Source organism: Mustelus asterias, unplaced genomic scaffold (genome assembly GCF_964213995.1).
Source record: "Mustelus asterias unplaced genomic scaffold, sMusAst1.hap1.1 HAP1_SCAFFOLD_44, whole genome shotgun sequence".
NCBI classification, from domain to species: domain Eukaryota; kingdom Metazoa; phylum Chordata; class Chondrichthyes; order Carcharhiniformes; family Triakidae; genus Mustelus; species Mustelus asterias.
In genome coordinates this window covers 1,149,990-1,170,992 of record NW_027590121.1, presented here as the reverse complement: position 1 = coordinate 1,170,992, position 21,003 = coordinate 1,149,990, and the positions used below count along the sequence as shown (strand labels likewise).

Below are 21,003 nucleotides of genomic sequence, written 5' to 3'. Positions count from 1 at the left end.
AACAGGCCCTTCGGCCCTCCAAGCCTGTGCCGCTCCTTGGTCCAACTAGACCAATCGTTTGTATCCCTCCATTCCCAGGCTGCTCATGTGACTATCCAGGTAAGTCTTAAACGATGTCAGCGTGCCTGCCTCCACCACCCTACTTGGCAGCGCATTCCAGGCCCCCACCACCCTCTGTGTAAAAAACGTCCCTCTGATGTCTGAGTTATACTTCGCCCCTCTCAGCTTGAGCCCGTGACCCCTCGTGATCGTCACCTCCGACCTGGGAAAAAGCTTCCCACTGTTCACCCTATCTATACCCTTCATAATCTTGTATACCTCTATTAGATCTCCCCTCATTCTCCGTCTTTCCAAGGAGAACAACCCCAGTCTACCCAATCTCTCCTCATAGCTAAGACCCTCCATACCAGGCAACATCCTGGTAAACCTTCTCTGCACTCTCTCCAATGCCTCCACGTCCTTCTGGTAGTGCGGCGACCAGAACTGGACGCAGTACTCCAAATGTGGCCTAACCAGCGTTCTATACAGCTGCATCATCAGACTCCAGCTTTTATACTCTATACCCCGTCCTATAAAGGCAAGCATACCATATGCCTTCTTCACCACCTTCTCCACCTGTGTTGCCACCTTCAAGGATTTGTGGACTTGCACACCTAGGTCCCTCTGTGTTTCTATACTCCTGATGACTCTGCCATTTATTGCATAACTCCTCCCTACATTATTTCTTCCAAAATGCATCACTTCGCATTTATCCGGATTAAGTTCCATCTGCCACCTCTCCGCCCAATTTTCCAGCCTATCTATATCCTGCTGTATTGCCCGACAATGCTCTTCGCTATCCGCAATTCCAGCCATCTTTGTGTCATCCGCAAACTTGCTGATTACACCAGTTACACCTTCTTCCAAATCATTTATATATATCACAAATAGCAGAGGTCCCAGTACAGAGCCCTGCGGAACACCACTGGTCACAGACCTCCAGCCGGAAAAAGACCCTTCGACCACTACCCTCTGTCTCCTATGGCCAAGCCAGTTCTCCACCCATCGAGCCACTTCTCCTTGTATCCCATGAGCCTTAACCTTCTTAACCAACCTGCCATGTGGGACTTTGTCAAATGCCTTACTGAAATCCATATAGACGACATCCACGGCCCTTCCTTCATCAACCGTTTTTGTCACTTCCTCAAAAAACTCCACCAAATTTGTAAGGCACGACCTCCCTCTTACAAAACCATGCTGTCTGTCACTAATGAGATTGTTCCATTCTAAATGCACATACATCCTGTCTCTAAGAATCCTCTCCAACAACTTCCCTACCACGGACGTCAAGCTCACCGGCCTATAATTTCCTGGGTTATCCCTGCTACCCTTCTTAAACAACGGGACCACATTCGCTATCCTCCAATCCTCAGGGACCTCACCCGTGTCCAAAGAAGCGACAAAGATTTCCGTCAGAGGCCCAGCAATTTCCTCTCTCGTCTCCCTGAGCAGTCGAGGATAGATGCCATCAGGCCCTGGGGCTTTGTCAGTTTTAATGTTCCCTAAAAAACCTAACACTTCCTCTCTTGTAATGGAGATTTTCTCTAACGGGTCAACACCTCCCTCCGAGACACTCCCGGTTAACACGCCCCTCTCCTTCGTGAATACCGATGCAAAGTATTCATTTAGGATCTCTCCTATTCCCTTGGGTTCTAAGCATAATTCCCCTCCTTTGTCCCTGAGAGGTCCGATTTTCTCCCTGACAACTCTTTTGTTCCTAACGTATGAATAGAATGCCTTAGGATTCTCCTTAATCCTGCCTGCCAAGAACATCTCGTGCCCTCTTTTTGCCCTTCTAACTCCCCGTTTGAGATCTTTCCTACTCTCTCTGTATTCCTCCAGAGCTCCATCTGTTTTCAGTTGCCTGGACTTAACGTACGCCTCCCTTTTCATTTTAATCAGATCCTCAATTTCCCTGGTTATCCACGGCTCTCGAATCCTATCTTTCCTATCTTTCCTTTTTACAGGCACATGCCTATCCTGCAGCCTTATCAATAGTTCCTTAAAAGACTCCCACATGCCAGACGCGGACTTACCCTCGAACATCCTCTCCCAATCAACATCCACCAATTCCTGCCTAATCCGGCTATAGTCAGCCTTCCCCCAATTTAGCACCCTGCCCGTAGGACAGCACTCATCCTTGTCCATTACTATCCTAAAGTTAACAGAGTTGTGGTCACTATTTGCCACATGTTCCCCTACCGAAACTTTGACGACCTGACCGGGCTCATTTCCCAGAACTAGGTCCAATATGGCCCCCTCTCTCGTCGGGCTATCTACATACTGTTCCAAAGAACCTTCCAGTACGCATTTTACAAATTCCTCCCCGTCCGGTCCCCCAGCTCTAAGCACTTTCCAGTCTGTGCCAGGGAAATTAAAGTCCCCCACTACAACAACCCTATGTTTTCTGCACCTATCCAGAATCTCCTGACATATCCTTTCCTCCACTTCCCGTGGGCTGTTGGGTGGTCTGTAGTACACCCCCAGCATAGTGACTGCACCCTTCCTGTTTCTGAGTTCCACCCACAGCGACTCAGTACATGACCCCTCTAAGTTGTCTACCCTCTGCACCGCGGTAATATGCTCCTTAACTAATATCGCTACTCCCCCACCTTTTTTAGCCCCTCCTCTGTCTCGCCTAAAACACTTATACCCCGGAATATTCAGCTGCCAGTCCTGTCCTTCTTTTAACCAAGTTTCCGTCACCGCAACCACATCCAAATTCCGCACAAGCATTAAGGCCCTAAGTTCGTCTGTTTTACCCGTTACACTCCTCGCATTGAAGCAGATGCACTCCAGACCTCCAGGCCCAGTCAGGTCCTCCTCCTCCAGAGTGCTCCTCTTCTTAGCTAGCCTTGCCCTGGCCCCCAGCTCGACCCCAGCCTCAGTATTTACTGACCTCCTGTTTTGTTCCCCACCCCCCTGCCACACTAGTTTAAATCCTGCCGAAACACTCGAGCAAAACTCCCAGCCAGGATATTTGCTCCCTTCCAGTTAAGGTGTAACCCATCCTTTCTGTACAGTTGCCATCCTGACTTGAAGATTTCCCAGTTATCTATGAATTTAAAACCCTCCCTCTTGCACCAGTCCTTTAGCCACGCGTTCAACTGTAGAATCTCCCTGTTCCGAGCCTCACTTGCACTAGGCACCGGGAGCAGTCCAGAGATTGCTACACTGGAGGTCTTACTTTTTAGCCTAGCACCCAACTCCCTGAATTTCTCTCGTATGACCCCCCTGCTCTTCCTACCTACATCATTTCCCCCAATGTGTACAATCACATCCGTTTGACTACCTTCCTTTTTAAATATGCTTCCTACCCTCTCGGAGACATCCAGTACCCCGGCACCAGGGAGGCAGACTACCATCCTGGATTCTCGTTCAGTCCCACAGAAGCGCCTGTCCTTGTCTCTAACTATTGCGTCCCCCACAACTATCGCTCTCCTAAACCCCTTCTTTCCCTTCCGGACCCCTGAGCCTGTCTCCGTGGAGGCGATCTGGTCCTCGTGGCTTACCCCTGGAGGGTCATCCCCCTCCACAGAATCCAAAACAATATACCTATTGTGGAGGGGGACAACCACAGGGGATCCCTCCACAGACTGCTCACTCCCTTCCCTTCTCCCATCTGTTGCCCATCCCTTTCTCTTATGGGAGACTGCCACTGGGGTGCTTTCTGGCACATCACCCTTCTGACTATTACCCCTCCTAACCGTGACCCACGTGTCTTCCTTCCGAGACCCTGGTGTCACTACCTGACTATAACTTTTATCTATGACTCTCTCATTTTCCCTAACTAAACTGAGTTCATCGAGCCTCAGCTCCAGCTCCCTTACACGATCCTTCAGGAGATGCAGTTCCACACATCTGGCACAGATATGGACTTCCGGGAGGCAAGTAGTCTCCAGGAACTCCCACATCCCACACCGAATGCAGTATACTGGCCTCCCACTCATACCAGCCATGTCCTTTTTAGTTTTGGGGATAAAACAAAAAGGGGGTGTAACCGAAGAAAAACAAACAAACAACCTTCCTCGCCGAAGCCCTGTGAGCCAAAGCCCTTTTAGCTCTCACTCTGTCCCCTGCTCACTCCACTGCCCGCTAACGACGCTGCCCGCTCAAAGGTGCGGCCTACTTTTAAACCCTCCAAAATCTTCCCAGGCTGCTGCTGGGCCTATTTCCTGTTTAGAAAAAAAAAACCTCCGATTTTTTTCACTAATTGAACTGAAAAATAATTAAATAAATTAATTACTCTACTGCAGCCCGAGCAGCACTCCCACAGTGAGACACCAACTGTCACACTCTACTGCAGCCCGAGCAGCACTCCCTCACTGAGACAGCAACTGTCACACTCTACTGCAGCCCGAGCAGCACTCCCACACTGAGACACCAACTGTCACACTCTACTGCAGCCCGAGCAGCACTCCCTCACTGAGACACCAACTGTCACACTCTACTGCAGCCCGAGCAGCACTCCCTCACTGAGACAGCAACTGTCACACTCTACTGCAGCCCGAGCAGCACTCCCTCACTGAGACAGCAACTGTCACACTCTACTGCAGCCCGAGCAGCACTCCCTCACTGAGACAGCAACTGTCACTCTCCACTGCAGCCCGAGCAGCACTCCCACAGTGAGACACCAACTGTCACACTCTACTGCAGCCCGAGCAGCACTCCCTCAGTGAGACACCAACTGTCACACTCTACTGCAGCCCGAGCAGCACTCCCTCAGTGAGACACCAACTGTCACACTCTACTGCAGCCCGAGCAGCACTCCCTCAGTGAGACACCAACAGTCACACTCTACTGCAGCCCGAGCAGCACTCCCTCACTGAGACAGCAACTGTCACACTCTACTGCAGCCCGAGCAGCACTCCCTCAGTGAGACACCAACTGTCACACTCTACTGCAGCCCGAGCAGCACTCCCTCACTGAGACAGCAACTGTCACACTCTACTGCAGCCCGAGCAGCACTCCCTCACTGAGACACCAACTGTCACACTCTACTGCAGCCCGAGGAGCACTTAATGAGCATTCATTAAGATCATGTCTACTTTGCTACCCCCAGCCCGTCCATACCCTTGACTTTCTTGTGGATCAAAACCTCAGCTTTGAATATATTCAATGACCTGCCTCCAATCCTCACTGGTGAAGACAGAGTTCCAAAGATCAACAACCCGCTGAGAGAAAAGATCTCTCTTCATCTTAAATTTGAGATCCTTGATTTTCACTTGATTTCCACACCAGAGGAAACATCCTCCCAGCATCTACCTTGTCAAGCACCTTATATCATATGAATCATAGAATCCCTACAGTGCAGAAGGAGGCCATTCAGCCCATCGAGTCTGTACAGACCACAATCCCACCCAGGCCCCATCCCCACAACCCCATGCATCTACCCTGCTAATCCCCCTGACACTAGGGTCAATTTAGCATAGCCAATCCACCACACCCACACATCTTTGGACTGTGGGAGGAAACCAGAGCACCTGGAGGAAACCCACGCAGACATGGGGAGAATGTGCAAACTCCCTACAGACAGTGACCCAAGGCCGGAATTGAACCTGGGACCCTGGCGCTGTGAAGCAGCAGTGCTAGCCACCATGCCGCCCTTAAATTCTCAGATGTTTCATGAAGATTATTTCTCAGTCTTCTAAACTCCAAGGAGTACAGGCCCAAGCTGCTCAACCTGAAAGATAAAACCCCTCATTTCAGGAATCAACCAACTGGATCTTCTCTGAACTGCCTCCACTGCAATTTTGTCCCAGCTAAAGTAATTCTGTGCCAGGTTAAAGTAGGAGTGAATGTTTTGAATCTCTGTCCTGGACAGATGCTGATGGATTTTGGAAACTCCTTTTACAGGGGGTTAGAAGGGAAAGATTTACTCACAGCAAACTCGGACCAAAAGAAATGTTTGTCTGTCTTGAATTTCTAACCTTGAATTACACCTATAACTTTCCTCATTTACAGGGAGAAGATTTGAAGATTGCAACATTTTTCCCGGACACCAATCTCTCCGAGATCTTTTCAGCTGCTGCAGATTTTAAAATGTGAAAACAGTGAAATTGTTTTGGGGTGAGTGTTCGTGAGCATTAATTTAAACTCAGAGCATGCTCTGATTCCATGGATCTCGGGCGATTATGACTCCTTTACCATGGATGGGGAGGCAATGGTGCAGTGATAGTGTCATTGGATTAGTAATACAGGGATCCAGGGCAATACAGTGTGAACCCTGGGTTCGAATCTCACAACGGCAAACGTTGAAATTTGAATTCAGTAAAAATCTAGAATTAGAAGTCCATTGATGACAATTGTTGTAAAAATCCATCTGATTTAATAATGTCCTTTAAAGAAGGAAATTATCACATCCCCCAGCAATGCAAGCCACTCAGTTCAAGGGCAATGAGTTATGGGCAATAGATGCTGACGCAGCCAGCACATAGAGTCATAGAGCAATACAGCACGGAAACAGGTCCTTGGGCCCAACTGATCCATGCCGACCATGGTGCCCTCCCAGCTAGTCCCAATTGCCCGTGTTTGGCTCATATCCCTCTAATCCTTTCCAATTCATGTACTTATCCAAATGCTTTTTAAATGTTTAACCTGCTGTTTGAACCTGCCTCAACCACTTTCTCTGGCAGCTCATTCCATGTACACACCACCCTCTGCTTGAAGAAGTTGCCCCTCAGGTCCCTTTTAATCTTTCCCCTCTCACCTTAAACCCATGCCCTCTAGTTTTCAATTCCCCTACCCTGGCAAAAAGATAATGTGGGTTCATCCTATCTCTGCCCCCCATGATTTAATACATCTCAATATAGTCACCCCACATTCTCCTACGTTCGAAGGAATAAAGCCCTAGCCTGTCCAACCTCTCGCGATCACTCGGCAACATCCGCATAAATCTTCTTCGCACTCTTTCCAGTTTATCAATGTCTTTCCTATTACAGGGTTACAAAAACTGTACACAATACTCCAAGTGCAGCCTCACCAACGACTCATACAACTATAACACCCAACTCCTATACTCAGGATCATTGAATATATTCCAGTTAGACAGACCTTTGACTGACAAGGGTGTCAAGGGTTATGGGGAACAGACAAGAAGATGGAGCAAAAGCTAAGATGTGGGGGGATTTCTTCACTCAAGGATGTGGTAAGGCTTTGGAATTCTCAACCCCTGAGGACAGTGAAGCCTCAGTCATCAACTATTTTCAAGATAGAGATTGATTGGTTTCTAGATATTGAAGATATCAAGGGATATGGGTTTAGTGTGGGGAGAATGATGCTGAGGTAGATGAACGAATTGTCTCATTGAATAGTTTAAAAGGCTCGATGGGCCAAATGGCCGACTGCAGCTCCTATTTGTTATGGTCTCTGTGTCCAGGACAGGAAGCAGTGAGCACGGATCTGTCAATCAGCCTCAATCAGCACCTTCAGGAGAATTGGGAGGGTGAATATTAGATACAGCAGAGTGAGAATGGAGGGAGAGTGTGTGGGATGGAGATTCACAGCTTTTTGGGACTGAAATAGGAAAGAATGTTTCATAGAAACTAGAATTGTCTGTTCTGAATTTCTATCCTGTACTGACACTGATGACTTTTGTAAACTTGTTTTACAGGATATTGAAAGAGGAATCACAGGCCGAAATCTCAAACGTCACGTCTAGATCTGACAGAGTCATATTCCATGGGAGCTGAATATCATCGGCCATTGAATCTCGAAGGAGAAAATATTGTCCAGTTTGTCGATTTGAAAAGAGTTTGACCATCAGTGTGACTGGAAAAGCACCAACACACTGCCACACCCGAGTGAGAGTGTTCTAGTGCACTGACTAAAGAGCTTTAACCAGTTACGCAGCCTGAATAAATATCACACCATTCACAGCAGGGAGAGACTGTACCCGTGTTCTGTGTGTGGACGAGGCTTCAACTGATTGTCCACCAAAGAGAGAGGCAAGGACACCTGCACCATGGAGAAACCATGGAAATGTGTGGACTGTGGGAAGAGATACAGATCCCATTCTCAGCTGGAAACCCATTGGTGCAGCCACACTGGGGAGAGACCATTCACCTGCTCTCAGTGTGGGGAGGGATTCAGTCATTTATCCAGCCTGCAGTCACACCAGCGAGTTCACACTGGGGAGAGGCCATTCATCTGCTCTCACTGTGGGAAGGGATTCACTTGTTCATCCCACCTGCGGAGGCACCAGCGAGTTCACACGGAGGAGAAACCATTTACATGTCCTCAGTGTGGGAAGGGATTCACTTGTTCATCCCACCTGCAGACACACCAGCGAGTTCACACTGGGGAGAGGCCATTCAGCTGCTCTCATTGTGGGAAGGGATTCACTCAGTTATCCAGCCTGCGGAAACACCAGCGAGTTCACACTGGGGAGAGACCATTCAGCTGTTCTCAGTGTGGGGAGGGATTCACTTGTTCATCCAGCCTGCGGAGGCACCAGCGAGTTCATACTGGGGAGAGGCCATTCACCTGCTCTAGTTGTGGCAAGGGATTCAGTCAATCATCCAACCTGGTAAAGCACCAGCGAATTCACACTGGGGACAGGCCATTCACCTGCTCCGTGTGTGGGAAGGGATTCACTCAGTCACCTCACCTGCTGAAACACCATCATGTTCACGAGTGACTGCAAGGACTGAATTTTGCTGTTAATCACATCGAGGTCCCAACTATTTTCATTGGTGTCTGTTTCTGCTGATGTTAATAAACCCTGGCCCAGTTGTAAGATTTGTATTGTGGATTGTCTCGTCTGAGTCCTGAACTCGTAAATAAAAACAAGAAGTGCTGTAAAAACTCAGCAGGTCTGACAGCATCTCTGGAGAGAGAAACAGAGCTAATGTTTTGACACTGAAGAAGAGTCACATTCAACTGGAAACATTAATTGTTCCTGTCTTTACAGATACTGTCAGACGTACTGAGATTTTGCAGCAACTTCTGCTTTTAGAATGACGGTGAATGCTGGATACATGAATCAGAGATTGGTGTAAAACTGGGATCTGCTCCTAAATCAAAGTGAAACAGCAGGTTAAAGTTTCCAGTCTGAAAAGTACTATGGTTATTATACTATATCTACCATTTTAAGGCTGGTTTTAACTCATTTAAAATAAACCTATTTAAAATATATTTGTTAAAGTCAGTATTAAAATACGAGTTGGATGAGTTCACAGGAGCCTGTTAACCGCTGGGACAATTATTCAACAAACATTGGATCTCCAGATAGAGAAGAAGCTGCAGTTTGTTTGCAGGAATTCCCTGTTTTATTGATGTGCGTGTGTTAGACATCCGGATAACTAAAAATACACAAACCTGGACATCAATGGTGATCTGATTGACAGTTACTCTGGGAATCACTCCCACTGTGAAACTTCAGCACTGACACTGCTGAATGTTGTCGGCTCAGGGAGTGGGACCTCCAGGAGTGGACTGTAAAAAAGCTGGGTTTCAGTATCCTGACTAATATATGGTGAGGAACCAGAAAAACCCTTACTGAGGAACTGCCTGGGGTTTTACCAGTGTAGGTTCAGGGGTGAATGATTCCTGACTCCCTGAAATGTCTGATATTGAACCCAGTTTGGAACAAGATTCATTCAGTTTCCAGGAGAATAGGGACAAATATCACCCACAACTGAGAGAGAGAAAAACAGCCACCTTGATCAATGACTTGGATGAAGCCAGAATTGATGATACAAAGATAGGTAGAAAAGCAAGTTGTGAGGTTATTACAAAAAATCTGTAAGGGACACAGATAAGTTACCTGAATGGACAGAAAAATGGCAGATGGAGTATAGTGCGGGAAAGTGGGAGCTTTTCCACTTTGGCAGGAAGAATAGAGAAGCAAAAAATTGTTTAAATATACAGAAACTGAAGAATACTGCCGTAGAGAGGAATCTGGGTGTCCTTGTACATGAATCGTGAAAACATAGGATGAAGGTACAGCAAGTAAAGAAGGCGGCAAATGGAGTGTTGGACTTTACTGCAAGGGGGTGGAGTTTGAGAAAGGGAACTTGCTGCACCTACATAGGACATTGCTGAGATAGCAGCTGGAATACTGTGTACGGTTCTGGTCTCCCTACTTATGGAATGACATGCTTTCATTGGAATGAGTTCAGAGAAAGTTCACCAGGCCCATTCCTAAGATGAAGGTGTTGTCTTCACCCACCACAGGAATCGTAGCAGGCCGGGGGGTCCTTTGACCTCGGGGGGGGGGGGGGGGGGGATTCTCCAGTTTTGGGGAAGTGATGCTGCAGAATCCAACTCGTCTTTTGGGGAAGGGTTGCACCTATACTCATTGGGTTTGGAAGAATGAGCAGTGAACATTCTGAAACATATGAGATTCTCATGGACAGTTGACAGGCTGGAGGCCAAGAGGATGATTCATGAAGGAGTCTTGAACTTGGTGCCACAGATCTACAAGGAAGCCAAAGGTATTGTTTTAGCCCTTACAGACACCAATACTTTATCCTCAGTTTTAGTCAGGTTAGTCAGAGGTTTAGCCAGGTGTGGTGAAAGCTTCAAAGAACAAAGAAAAGTACAGCACAGGAAACAGGCCCTTCGGCCCTCCAAGCCTGTGCTGCTCCTTGGTCCAACTAGACCAATCGTTTGTATCCCTCCATTCCCAGGCTGCTCATGTTACTATCCAGGTAAGTCTTAGGTCTTAGTCTTCAACCAATCATCTGGCCTTTTGGAACATAATTTGCAGTCAGAGGGAGATGCCATGGAAATGTGGGGATTGTGGGAAGAACATAAGAACTAGGAGCAGGAGTAGGGGCAGCACGGTAGCACAGTGGTTAGCACTGCTGCTTCACAGCTCCAGGGACCTGGGTTCAATTCCCGGCTTGGGTCGCTATCTGTGTGGAGTTTGCACATTCTCCTCATGTCTGCGTGGGTTTCCTCCAGATACTCCGGTTTCGGGATGTTGACAAATGCGAGGTTATTCACTTTGGAAGAAATAATAGCAAATTGGATTATTATCTAAATGGAAAGAAATTACAACATGCTGCTGTGCAGAGGGACCTGGGGGTCCTTGTGCATGAGACGCAAAAACCCAGTCTGCAGGTGCAACAGGTGATCAAGAAGGCAAATGGGATGTTGGCCTATATCTCTAGGGGGATAGAATATAAAAGCAGAGATGTCTTGCTGCATCTGTACAAGGCATTGGTGAGGCCGGAGCTGGAATACTGTGTGCAGTATTGGTCCCCTTATTTGCGGAAGGATATATTGGCCTTGGAGGGAGTGCAGAGAAGGTTCACCAGGTTGATAGCAGAAATGAGGGGTGTTGATTATGAGGAGAGACTGAGCAGATTGGGTTTGTACTCGTTGGAATTTAGAAGGCTGAGGGGGGATCTTATAGAGATCTATAAGATAATGAAGGGGCTGGATAGGGTAGAGGTGGAGAGATTCTTTCCACTTAGAAAGGAAGCTAGAACTAGAGGGCACAGCCTCAAAATAACGGGGGGTCAGTTTAGGACAGAGTTGAGGAGGAACTTCTTCTCTCAGAGGGTGGTGAATCTCTGGAATTCTCTGCCCACTGAAGTGGTGGAGGCTACCTCGTTGAATATGTTTAAATCACGGATAGATGGATTCCTGATCAGTAAGGGAATTAGGGGTTATGGGGATCAGGCGGGTAAGTGGAACTGATCCACTTCAGATCATCCATGATCTTATTGAATGGCGGGGCAGGCTCGAGGGGCTAGATGGCCTACTCCTGCTCCTATTTCTTATGTTCTTATGTCACACAGTCCAAAAATGTGCGGGTTAGGTTGATTGGCCATGTTAAAATTGCCCCTTAGTGTCCTGAGATGCGTAGGTCAGAGGGATTAGCGGGTAAATGTGTAGGGATATGGGGGTAGGGCCTGGGTGGGATTGTGGTTGGTGCAGACTCGATGGGCCAGATGGCCTCTTTCTGCACTGTAGGGTTTCTATGATTCTATCTGGCCCCTCGAGCGCTCATGGCTGATCTTTTTGTGGACTCAGCTCCACTTACCCACCCGCTCACCATAGCCCTTAATTCCTTTACTGTTCAAAAATATATCTATCCTTGCCTTAAAAACATTCAATGAGGTAGCCTCAACTGCTTCACTGGGCAGGGAATTCCACAGATTCACAACCCTTTGTGTGAAGAAGTTCCTCCTCAACTCAGTCCTAAATCTGCTTCCCCTTATTTTGAGGCTATGCCCCCTAGTTCTAGTTTCACCCGCCAGTGGAAACAACTTCCCTGCTTCTATCTTATCTATTCCCTTCATAATCTTATATGTTTCTATAAGATCACCCCTCATTCTTCTGAATTCCAATGAGTATAGCCCCGGTCTACTCAGTTTCTCCTCATAAGCCAACCCTCTCAACTCAACTCAACTAAGTGAATCTCCTCTGCACCCCCGCCAGAGCCAGTATATCCTTTCTCAAGTAAGGTGACCAAAACAGTACACAGTACTCCAGGTGTGGCCTCACCAGCACCTTAGACAGCTGCAACATAACCTCGCTGTTTTTAAACTCCATCCCTCTCGCAATGAAGAACAAAATTCCATTTGCCTTCTTAATTACCTGCTGCACCTGCAAACCAACTCCTTGAGATTCCTGCACAAGGACACCCCTGTCCCTCTGCACAGCAGCATGCTGCAAATTTTTACCATTTAAATAATAGTCCATTTTGCTGTTATTCCTACCAAAATGGATGACCTCACATTTACCAATATTGTACTCCATCTGCCAGACCCTCGCCCACTTACTTAGATTATCTATATCCCTTTGCAGACTTTCAGCGTCCTCTGCACACTTTGCTCTTAGTGTCACCTGCGAATTTTGACACCCGACACTTGGTCCCCAACTCCAAATCATCGATGTAAATCGTAAACAATTGCGGTCCCAACACTGATCCCTGAGGCACATCACTGGTCACTGATCGCCAACCAGAAAAACACCCATTTACCCCCACTCTTTGCTTTCTGTTAGTTAACCAATCCTCTATCCATGCTAATACATTACCCGTAACACCGTGCACCTTTATCTTATGCAGCAGTCTTTGGTGCGGCACCTTGTCAAATGCCTTCTGGAAATCCAGATACACCACATCCACAAGTTCCCCATTGTCCACTGCACATGTAATGTTCTCAAAGAATTCCACCAAATTAGTCAAACATGACCTTCCCTTCATGAACCCATGCTGCGTCTTACCAATGGGACAATTTATATCCAGATGTCTCGCTATTTCTTCCTTGATGATAGATTCAAGCATTTTCCCTACTACAGAAGTTAAGCTAACCAGCCTATAGATACCTGCCTTTTGTCTACCTGCTTTTTTAAACAGTGGTGTCACATTTACTGTATTCCAATCTGCGGGAACCACCCCAGAGTCCAGCGAATTTTGGTAAATTACCACTAGTGCATTTGCTATTTCTTCCGCCATCACTTTTAGTACCCTGGGATGCATTCCATCAGGGCCAGGAGACTTGTCTACCTTTAGCCCCATTAACTTGCCCAACACTACCTCTTTCGTGATAATGATAGTTTCTAGGTTCTCACCTGCCAGAGCCTTCCTGTCATCAATTTTTGGCATGTTATTTGTGTCTTCCACTGTGAAGACTGACACAAAATACCTGTTCGATGCCCCAGCCATTTTCTCATTTCCAGTTATTACATCCCCCTTCTCGTCCTCTAAAGGACCAATGTTTACTTTCGCCACTCTTTTTCGTTTTATATATTTGTCGAAACTTTTGCTTTCTGTTTTTATATTCTGAGCTAGTTTACTCTCATAATCCATCTTACCTTTCTTTATAGCTTTTTTCGTGGCTTTCTGCTGACCTTTAAAGATTTCCCGATCCTCTCGGTTCCCACTTATCTTTGCCACTTTGTCTGCATTTTCTTTCAATTTGATACCTCCTTTATTTCCTCAGATATCAGTGGCTGATTATCTCTTTTTCTTCTTTATCACTGGTATATACTTTTGCTGAGCACTGTGAAAGATTGCTTTGAAAATCCTCCTCTGTTCCTCAATTGTCCCACCATAAAGTTTTTAGAAACATAGAAACCCTACAGTGCAGAAGGAGGCCATTCGGCCCATCGAGTCTGCACTGACCACAATCCCACCCAGGCCCTACCCCCACATATTTTTACCCGCGAATCCCTCTAACCTACGCATCCCAGGACTCTAAGGGACAATTTTTAACCTGGCCAATCAACCTAACCCGCACATCTTTGGACTGTGGGAGGAAACCGGAGCACCCGGAGGAAACCCACGCAGACACGAGGAGAATGTGCAAACTCCACACAGACAGTGACCCGAGCCGGGAATCGAACCCGGGACCCTGGAGCTGTGAAGCAGCAGTGCTAACCACTGTGCTACCGTGTCGCCCAAAAGTCTGCCTCAGCCAACTCCTCCTTCATCCCTTTGTAGTCTCCTTAGTTTAAGTACAAGACACTGGTATTGGATTTTACCTTCTCACGCCCCATCTGTATTTTAAATTCAACCAAGGAAGGAATTCAATTACCCATCCCTGCTGGAAACTCATCGACACAGTCACACTGGGGAGAGGCCATTCATCTGTCCCCAGTGTGGGAAGGGATTTGCTCACTCACCTACTCTGCTGAGACACCAGCAAATTCACACTGGGACGAGGCCATTCAATTGCTCTTGTGTAGGAAGGGATTCAGTTGGTCATCCAGTCTACTGACACACCAGCGAGTTCACACCGCGGAGAAGCCATTCACCTGCACCCAATGTGAGAAGAGATTCGCTGATTCATCCAACCTAGCAATACACTAGCGAACTCACAAACAGGAGAGGCCATTCACCTGCTCCCAGTGTAGGAAGGGATTTAATAGTCATCCAAACTAGCAGTACACCAGCAAGTTCACACTGGAGAGAGGCCTTTTACCCACTGTGTGTGTGACAAGAGATTCATTGACTCATCCAGCCTCGCAATACACCAGCGAATTCACAAAGGGAAGAGGCCATTCACTTGCTCCCGGTGTGGGAAGGGATATGTTACCTCATCCACTCTTCTGAGACACCAGTGAATTCACAAGGAACTATTGTGATTGTATTTTCCTGTTGAGCATATTCAGACTAAACCATGTTCCTTTGGGTCTGTTTCTGCTGAATTGAAAAATAACTTCAGCTCTGTTTAGGTGTGAATATAGTTGGTCTGAGAAGAGGAGGATTTGGGGTCAGGAAACTTGTACAAAGCATCAGATTATCTGAACAGCAGAGAATTTTGTACATGGAAGGAAACAACTCCGTTCTCAATCACATTAGGGAGAAACGGCGCAAATGTGGAGACTGAAGTGATTGGTGGACCATTTTTTATGGTTTTCTAATTCAGCACATTTCTATTTTTATTAGTTTATTATCATATTATGGTGAGCACTGCTGCCTCACAGCGCCAGGGACTCGTGTTTGATTCCTGGCTTGGGTCACTGTCTGTGTGGAGTTTGCACATTCTCCCCGTGTCTGCATGGGTTTCCTCCGGGTGCTCCAGTTTCCTCCCAGTCGGAAAGACATGCTGGTCCGGTGCATCGGCCATGCTAAATTCTCCCTCCTGTGTATCCGAATAGGTGCCGGAGTGTGGCAACTTGGGGATTTTCAGTAACTTCATTGCTGTGTTAATGTAAGCCTACTTGTGACACTAATCAATAAACTTAAACTATTTTACATGTAGCTCCGCTGTATCTTTCCAGTCAGAGTCATTACAGCTCAGAAGGAATCCATTGGGTTTCTCAAACGTATTTGACTCTTTGTAGACGAGTTACACAGCCTGAAAAAAACATCACAACATGCAACGTGGGGAGAAACCGTTAACATGTTCTGTGTGTGGACGAAGCTTCAACCTGGAGAGACACAAGGACTCTGGCACCATGGAGAAACAGTGGAAATGGGAGGATTGTGGGAAGGGATTCAATTACCCATCTGCACTGAAAACTCATCAATGCAGTCACACTGGGGTAGAGGCTGTTCAGTAGTGCTGACTGTGGGAAGGGATTCACTCAGTCATCTGCTCTGCAGAAACAGCAAGTTCACACTGGAGAGAGACCATTCACCTGCTCTGAGTTTGGGAAAGGATTCACTGAGGCATCATCTGTGGAGACACCAGAGAGTTCATCTTGGTGGGAGGCCATTTACTTGCACTAAGTGTGGGAGCAAAAGAATGATTCAACCCCTGTTGAGACATTATGGCAATCACTCAGATTAGACCCATTATCTGCTCCAACTCTGGGTGTTAACTAAATTATTTGAGATTAAATATATACAAATGGAGGGCATTGATTGGACGAGTGCAAATAAAGAGACACTGTCACAGAGTGGAGTTAGGAGGTATGTAATTGTCATGCTTTACTCTGCAAATAAATCTATTCCAAATAAAGGTTAGCTTCAGTTTCTTCCTTCACCATAACGCTGTCAGGATTATAACATGTTAACAGGGAATGTTTGTCTCATGGTGAATTTTAAAAACTAAAGGAAAGTATATTTCAGGCAGGAGCTTACAATCCCAGTAGCTTTTGTGAGAAATGGTTGAAAGCCAGTGGGAATTGTCAGGGTCTGATTCCCCACTGATGTTCTTGAAGTCTGAACCACACGATCAATGTAAGAATGAAGTGGAGATGTGGACACGGGTTACAGCCCGACCAAGGAGGAAACAAGGTCTGGCCTTGGCACTGTCACTTCTTGACAAAAAGATCAGAAGCAAAGTATTTTGTGAGCTGGATGTCCATCAGTTGGATACTGATGAAGGTTTGAATCTTTTATAAAGATTCATTGAGATTTACAAGATAGATGATCTATTGGATGCCTATGAAGCATGATTGGACTTTGACAGGTTTCGTGTGAGGGTGAAAGCGTCTTTAGTGCGTCTGGATATCGCAACAAAAGACAGGATTGGAACAGCGCGAATAGGTGATTGAACCCCAGCAATGACTGGGGAACTATTAATAGGTGTTTCAGGTCTGAATGAAAACATCATCGTGTGATAAACTTTCGCAGTGAGACACAACACAGAGAATTCTGAGGCTGAACACAATGATGATGGTTATCACTCTGAAGGAATTGGAATATCATAAGGAATTTGGTCCAGTGATGAGTGTGTTAGTCACAGACTCAGTCACCTGTTCTGTGTTTGATGCATACAAGCATATGAGTTAGGAGCAAGCACTGGCCACTCAGCCCCTCGAGTCTGCTCTGTCGTTCAGTAAGATAATGGCTGATCGGATTGTAACCTCAACCCCACATTCCCACTTACCCCGTTAATCTTTCACCCCCTTGATAATCAAGAATCTATCTCGCTCTGCCTTCAAAATATTCAAAGGGATTATTACAGCAACTTTTGAGGAAGAGTTCCAGGAACTCTCAACCCTGTGGAAAAAAAACTTTCCTCATCTCTGCTTTAAATGAACTTATTTTAAACAGTAAGCCCTCATTCTCGATTCTCCCACTACAGGAAACATGCCCTCCACATCCACCCTGTCAAAATGCCTCAGGATCTTATATGTTTCAGTCAAGTTGCCTCTTACTCATCTAAACTCCAGGGGACAAAACCCTCACCTGTCTAACCTTGCCTCATCATCCCATTCCACAGTGGCTGCACCTCGACAGTGTGTGGATCAGATTGAAGATGTTACCCAGATTCACCTCATGGTGAAGAGTGACACAAGGTTAAGGGGTATGAAAGGTTTCCAGTTGGTGATATCAATAGATTGAAGCCACTAAAGAGAGTGTTGATTCCATGTAAAGTAGCTGGAGTCAGCACTCCAGGACTGCTGTAGTCTGGTGTGTCTGACAGTGAACCTGCTCAGTTTAATGTTGAGTGAACCTTCCATGAAAAAGGCACAAATGCAACTGGACATGGAACAAGGTATGATTGTTCACTCAAATCAGGACATTATTGTGTCCTCTGAACAAAACCTGATGTTTCTAATCATAGGGTTCGAGAAGGATTCATGGCATCAGGTGAAGAGAAACAGAAAAAAATTACAAATTGTCTTAAAGCTGCACAAACAATTTGCTCGTCCTATCGAACAAAGATTAAAAATCCTGCTACAAGATGCAAGGTTGGTTGGTGAAGAGTATACGAGACTCAGAACAGATTAGTACAAAGTATCGGACAATGCCATTACATCCTTCCCTTGGCTCATGAAGAAGTTGCTGTGCATCTAAAGGTATGAGACAAAGACAGAATTATTTTAATTCTACACTTTATCGATATGGTATCCCTACTTATTCTTTCTCCAATAATACATGATAAGGACAAAAGGGTGATTCTAGAACAAGTGATGGAGAAGTGGACAGGGACTGGACCTGGGGCACCAGCTAAGTTTCTGGCTGATAATGGAGGGGAATTTGTTAATGATGAGTTTGGAGACGTGTGTGAAAACATGAACATTCCAGTGTTGAACACGACAGCTGAAAGTCCTTTCAGTGATGGACTCTGTGAAAGGAATCACACGGTGATTGATGAAATGCTGCAGAAAATCTCAGGTGATCAGCCAAACTGCAAGTTGATAACTGCACTGGCCTGGACGGTTCATGTAAAGAATTCACTTCAGATGGTTGGAGGGTATAATCCCTGTCAATTGGTTTGGGAGAAATCCCAAATTACCCTCTGTGCCGGGTGATAAACCTGCTTTCGAAGGGATGACAATTAGCACAATTTTTATTCATTTATTATCGAATTGTTTCACTAAAATAATTGCTCGAGCTAAGAAATTATTGTGGATCCTAGAAGAGCGGTGTCTTATAATGTAATACTTTGTACAAAATAAAGACCATCATATTTTTCTTCTACGATTTGTTTTGAAATATTGTTGTGTGAGTTGTTACAATTCGGGTTGGAAACATTATCGTTTCAAGAGAAATTTAAACACCCAGTGATTAACTGAAAAGATTACATCAGAAGATTGCAGGTTTTTAAACAAAAACAAACTTTATATATAAAACAAAAGAAATATTAAAAATCAGCATGATCAATTATATTTTGTGAAGATTTATGCTGTAAACTCAGTTCTACTTTTCGATCCCTCTTTAGTTCTGAAGAGTCACGTGGACTCAAAACATGAATCCTATTTTCACTCACCACAGATGCTATCAGACCTACTGAGTTTTTGCAGTATTTTTCAGCTTTTGTTTGTACTTTTTACCCGACCCCACCACCCCCAACAAAAAGAGTTCCCTTATATTTAACAATATAGAAACATCGAAACGAGAGGCAGGAATAGGTCATTTGGCCCTTTGAACCTGCTCCACCATTTATTGTGACCATGGCTGATCATCGACTTCAATATCCTGATCCCTCCCTGCCTCCCTATCCCTTGACCCTTTTAGACCCAAGAGCTAGATCTAATTTCTTCTTGAAGGTTCATTCACTTCTGTTCCAGGAACCATCCCAAAGGAATGTCAAAGCTCTCCAAGATTCACTTCAATTCTCCTCACTTTTCCAGCTATTCTCCAAGCTCCAAGATTTTATGGGGGTCCGACCATTAGCTTTTGATGAAACAACTCTCCAACTTTCCATTAAGACCTCAAAACTGTGGCCTTCTCAGTTCAAGCATGGGCTTCACTGTGTTCTTCCTGAGGGATTTAAACATTGGGAACACCCCTGATTCCTAATGACCCTCTCGGCTCCTGGTCCCACAGCTGACGGTTTCCAAGCTAACTGCAGACTGCCTGCTTTCTGTGAGAAACACCCAAAATTCCAACCAAGCTCCACCCTGAATCACTTATCCCCATGGTAACAGAGACCAATTGGGATGTCCAATAGATGTTTAAATTAATTAACTTGTAATTTCAAAACCAAACATGTGACCCTGAGGTCTGCCTGATGAGTTCCCCTCTGTAACAAAGGCAGGACGATCAGTGTCAGACCCAATGGCCCTCATTTTACCGGCACGCTCGCCGAGGCTCACAGAACGGCATTCTCCATTGCCCTCAAGCGCGATCTTATGAGCCTCGGGCGGGCGGGCGTGCTGGTAAAATTCCGGCAATGTCTCCAGGTCTCCTGCTAAAAGAGGCTGAGCCCAGCCCCCTTTTTACAGCATTAGCTGCTGTACTCTGCTCAATAAGAGTTTAAATGTCCCAAATCTTGCGTTAATTATGCTACTTCCAGCTGATTTGAAAATGTGATTTTCAGCATCGACAATAATCAAATACCCCGTGGTTGTTTTTTCTGAATCAAATTACTGGCAATCTTCTTGAATGAACATGTCAAAACTGAGGGAATTCCCTCTGTGTATTTAATTAGAAATGTCTCACTGTGACTCAAAGAGGAAGAGTCCAGCTGTCCTTTTACAGTTCTTATCCTTCCAGCTGTGACTCCTTAAATCAACATGGGCCACATCTTGTGATTGCAAAGTCCCTTAGGGTGTTTTTACCAGATTCTCAACCCAGATTTTTCATTTTTAAAAAACTAATTCTCAAGCTCAAAGTTAATTTGTAAAACAGGAATGATTAGACAGACACAAACCTCTTCCTCAGGAAGAAATGAAAATGTATCACCATCTAAATATCCTATTTAGAATATTACAATTTTCTGTACATATTAATAACAGCCATGATCATATTGAATGGCGGAGCAGCTCAAAGAGCATCAGCCCACTGGAAGCAAAGTCATGAAATTGGTCAGTCCAGCAGAAAGAAACCCTCCGACCGTCCCACTTTGGGGAGGCGATGGCCTCGTGGAACTATCGCTAGACTATTAATCCAGAAACGCAGCTAATGTTCTGGGGACATGGGTTCGAATCCCACCACGGCAGATGGTGGAATTTGACTAAAAAATATCTGGAATTAAGAATCTACTGATGACCATGAAACCGTTGTCGATGGTCAGCGTTCTTTAGGGAAGGAAATTTGCCATCCTTACCTGGTCTGGCCTATATGTGATTCCAGAGCCACAGCAATGTGACTGACACTCAACTGTCCTCTCGAGAGAAACTAGGGATGGGCAATAAATGCTGACCAGCGACACCCATGTC

The 21,003-nt window shown here is 45.8% G+C and overlaps 3 protein-coding genes across 3 annotated transcripts in view; 2 read left to right on the top strand and 1 right to left on the bottom strand.

Moving 5' to 3' along the window:
- Nucleotides 1–21,003, top strand: part of LOC144483022 (uncharacterized) — a 1,062,789-nt gene that overhangs the window by 602,881 nt on the left and 438,905 nt on the right. The window lies entirely within an intron of this gene.
- The window catches only part of LOC144482985 (uncharacterized), a 47,134-nt gene that overhangs the window by 373 nt on the left and 25,758 nt on the right, over nucleotides 1–21,003 (top strand). Inside the window, exon 2 of the mRNA XM_078201812.1 lies at nucleotides 8,411–8,663. Within this exon, the coding sequence (XP_078057938.1) occupies nucleotides 8,411–8,663 (253 nt within the window). The remainder of the gene's footprint in view (nucleotides 1–8,410; nucleotides 8,664–21,003) is intronic.
- LOC144483037 (uncharacterized) overlaps nucleotides 1–21,003 on the bottom strand; it is a 116,663-nt gene that overhangs the window by 77,495 nt on the left and 18,165 nt on the right. The gene's annotated exons all lie outside the window — the stretch shown is intronic.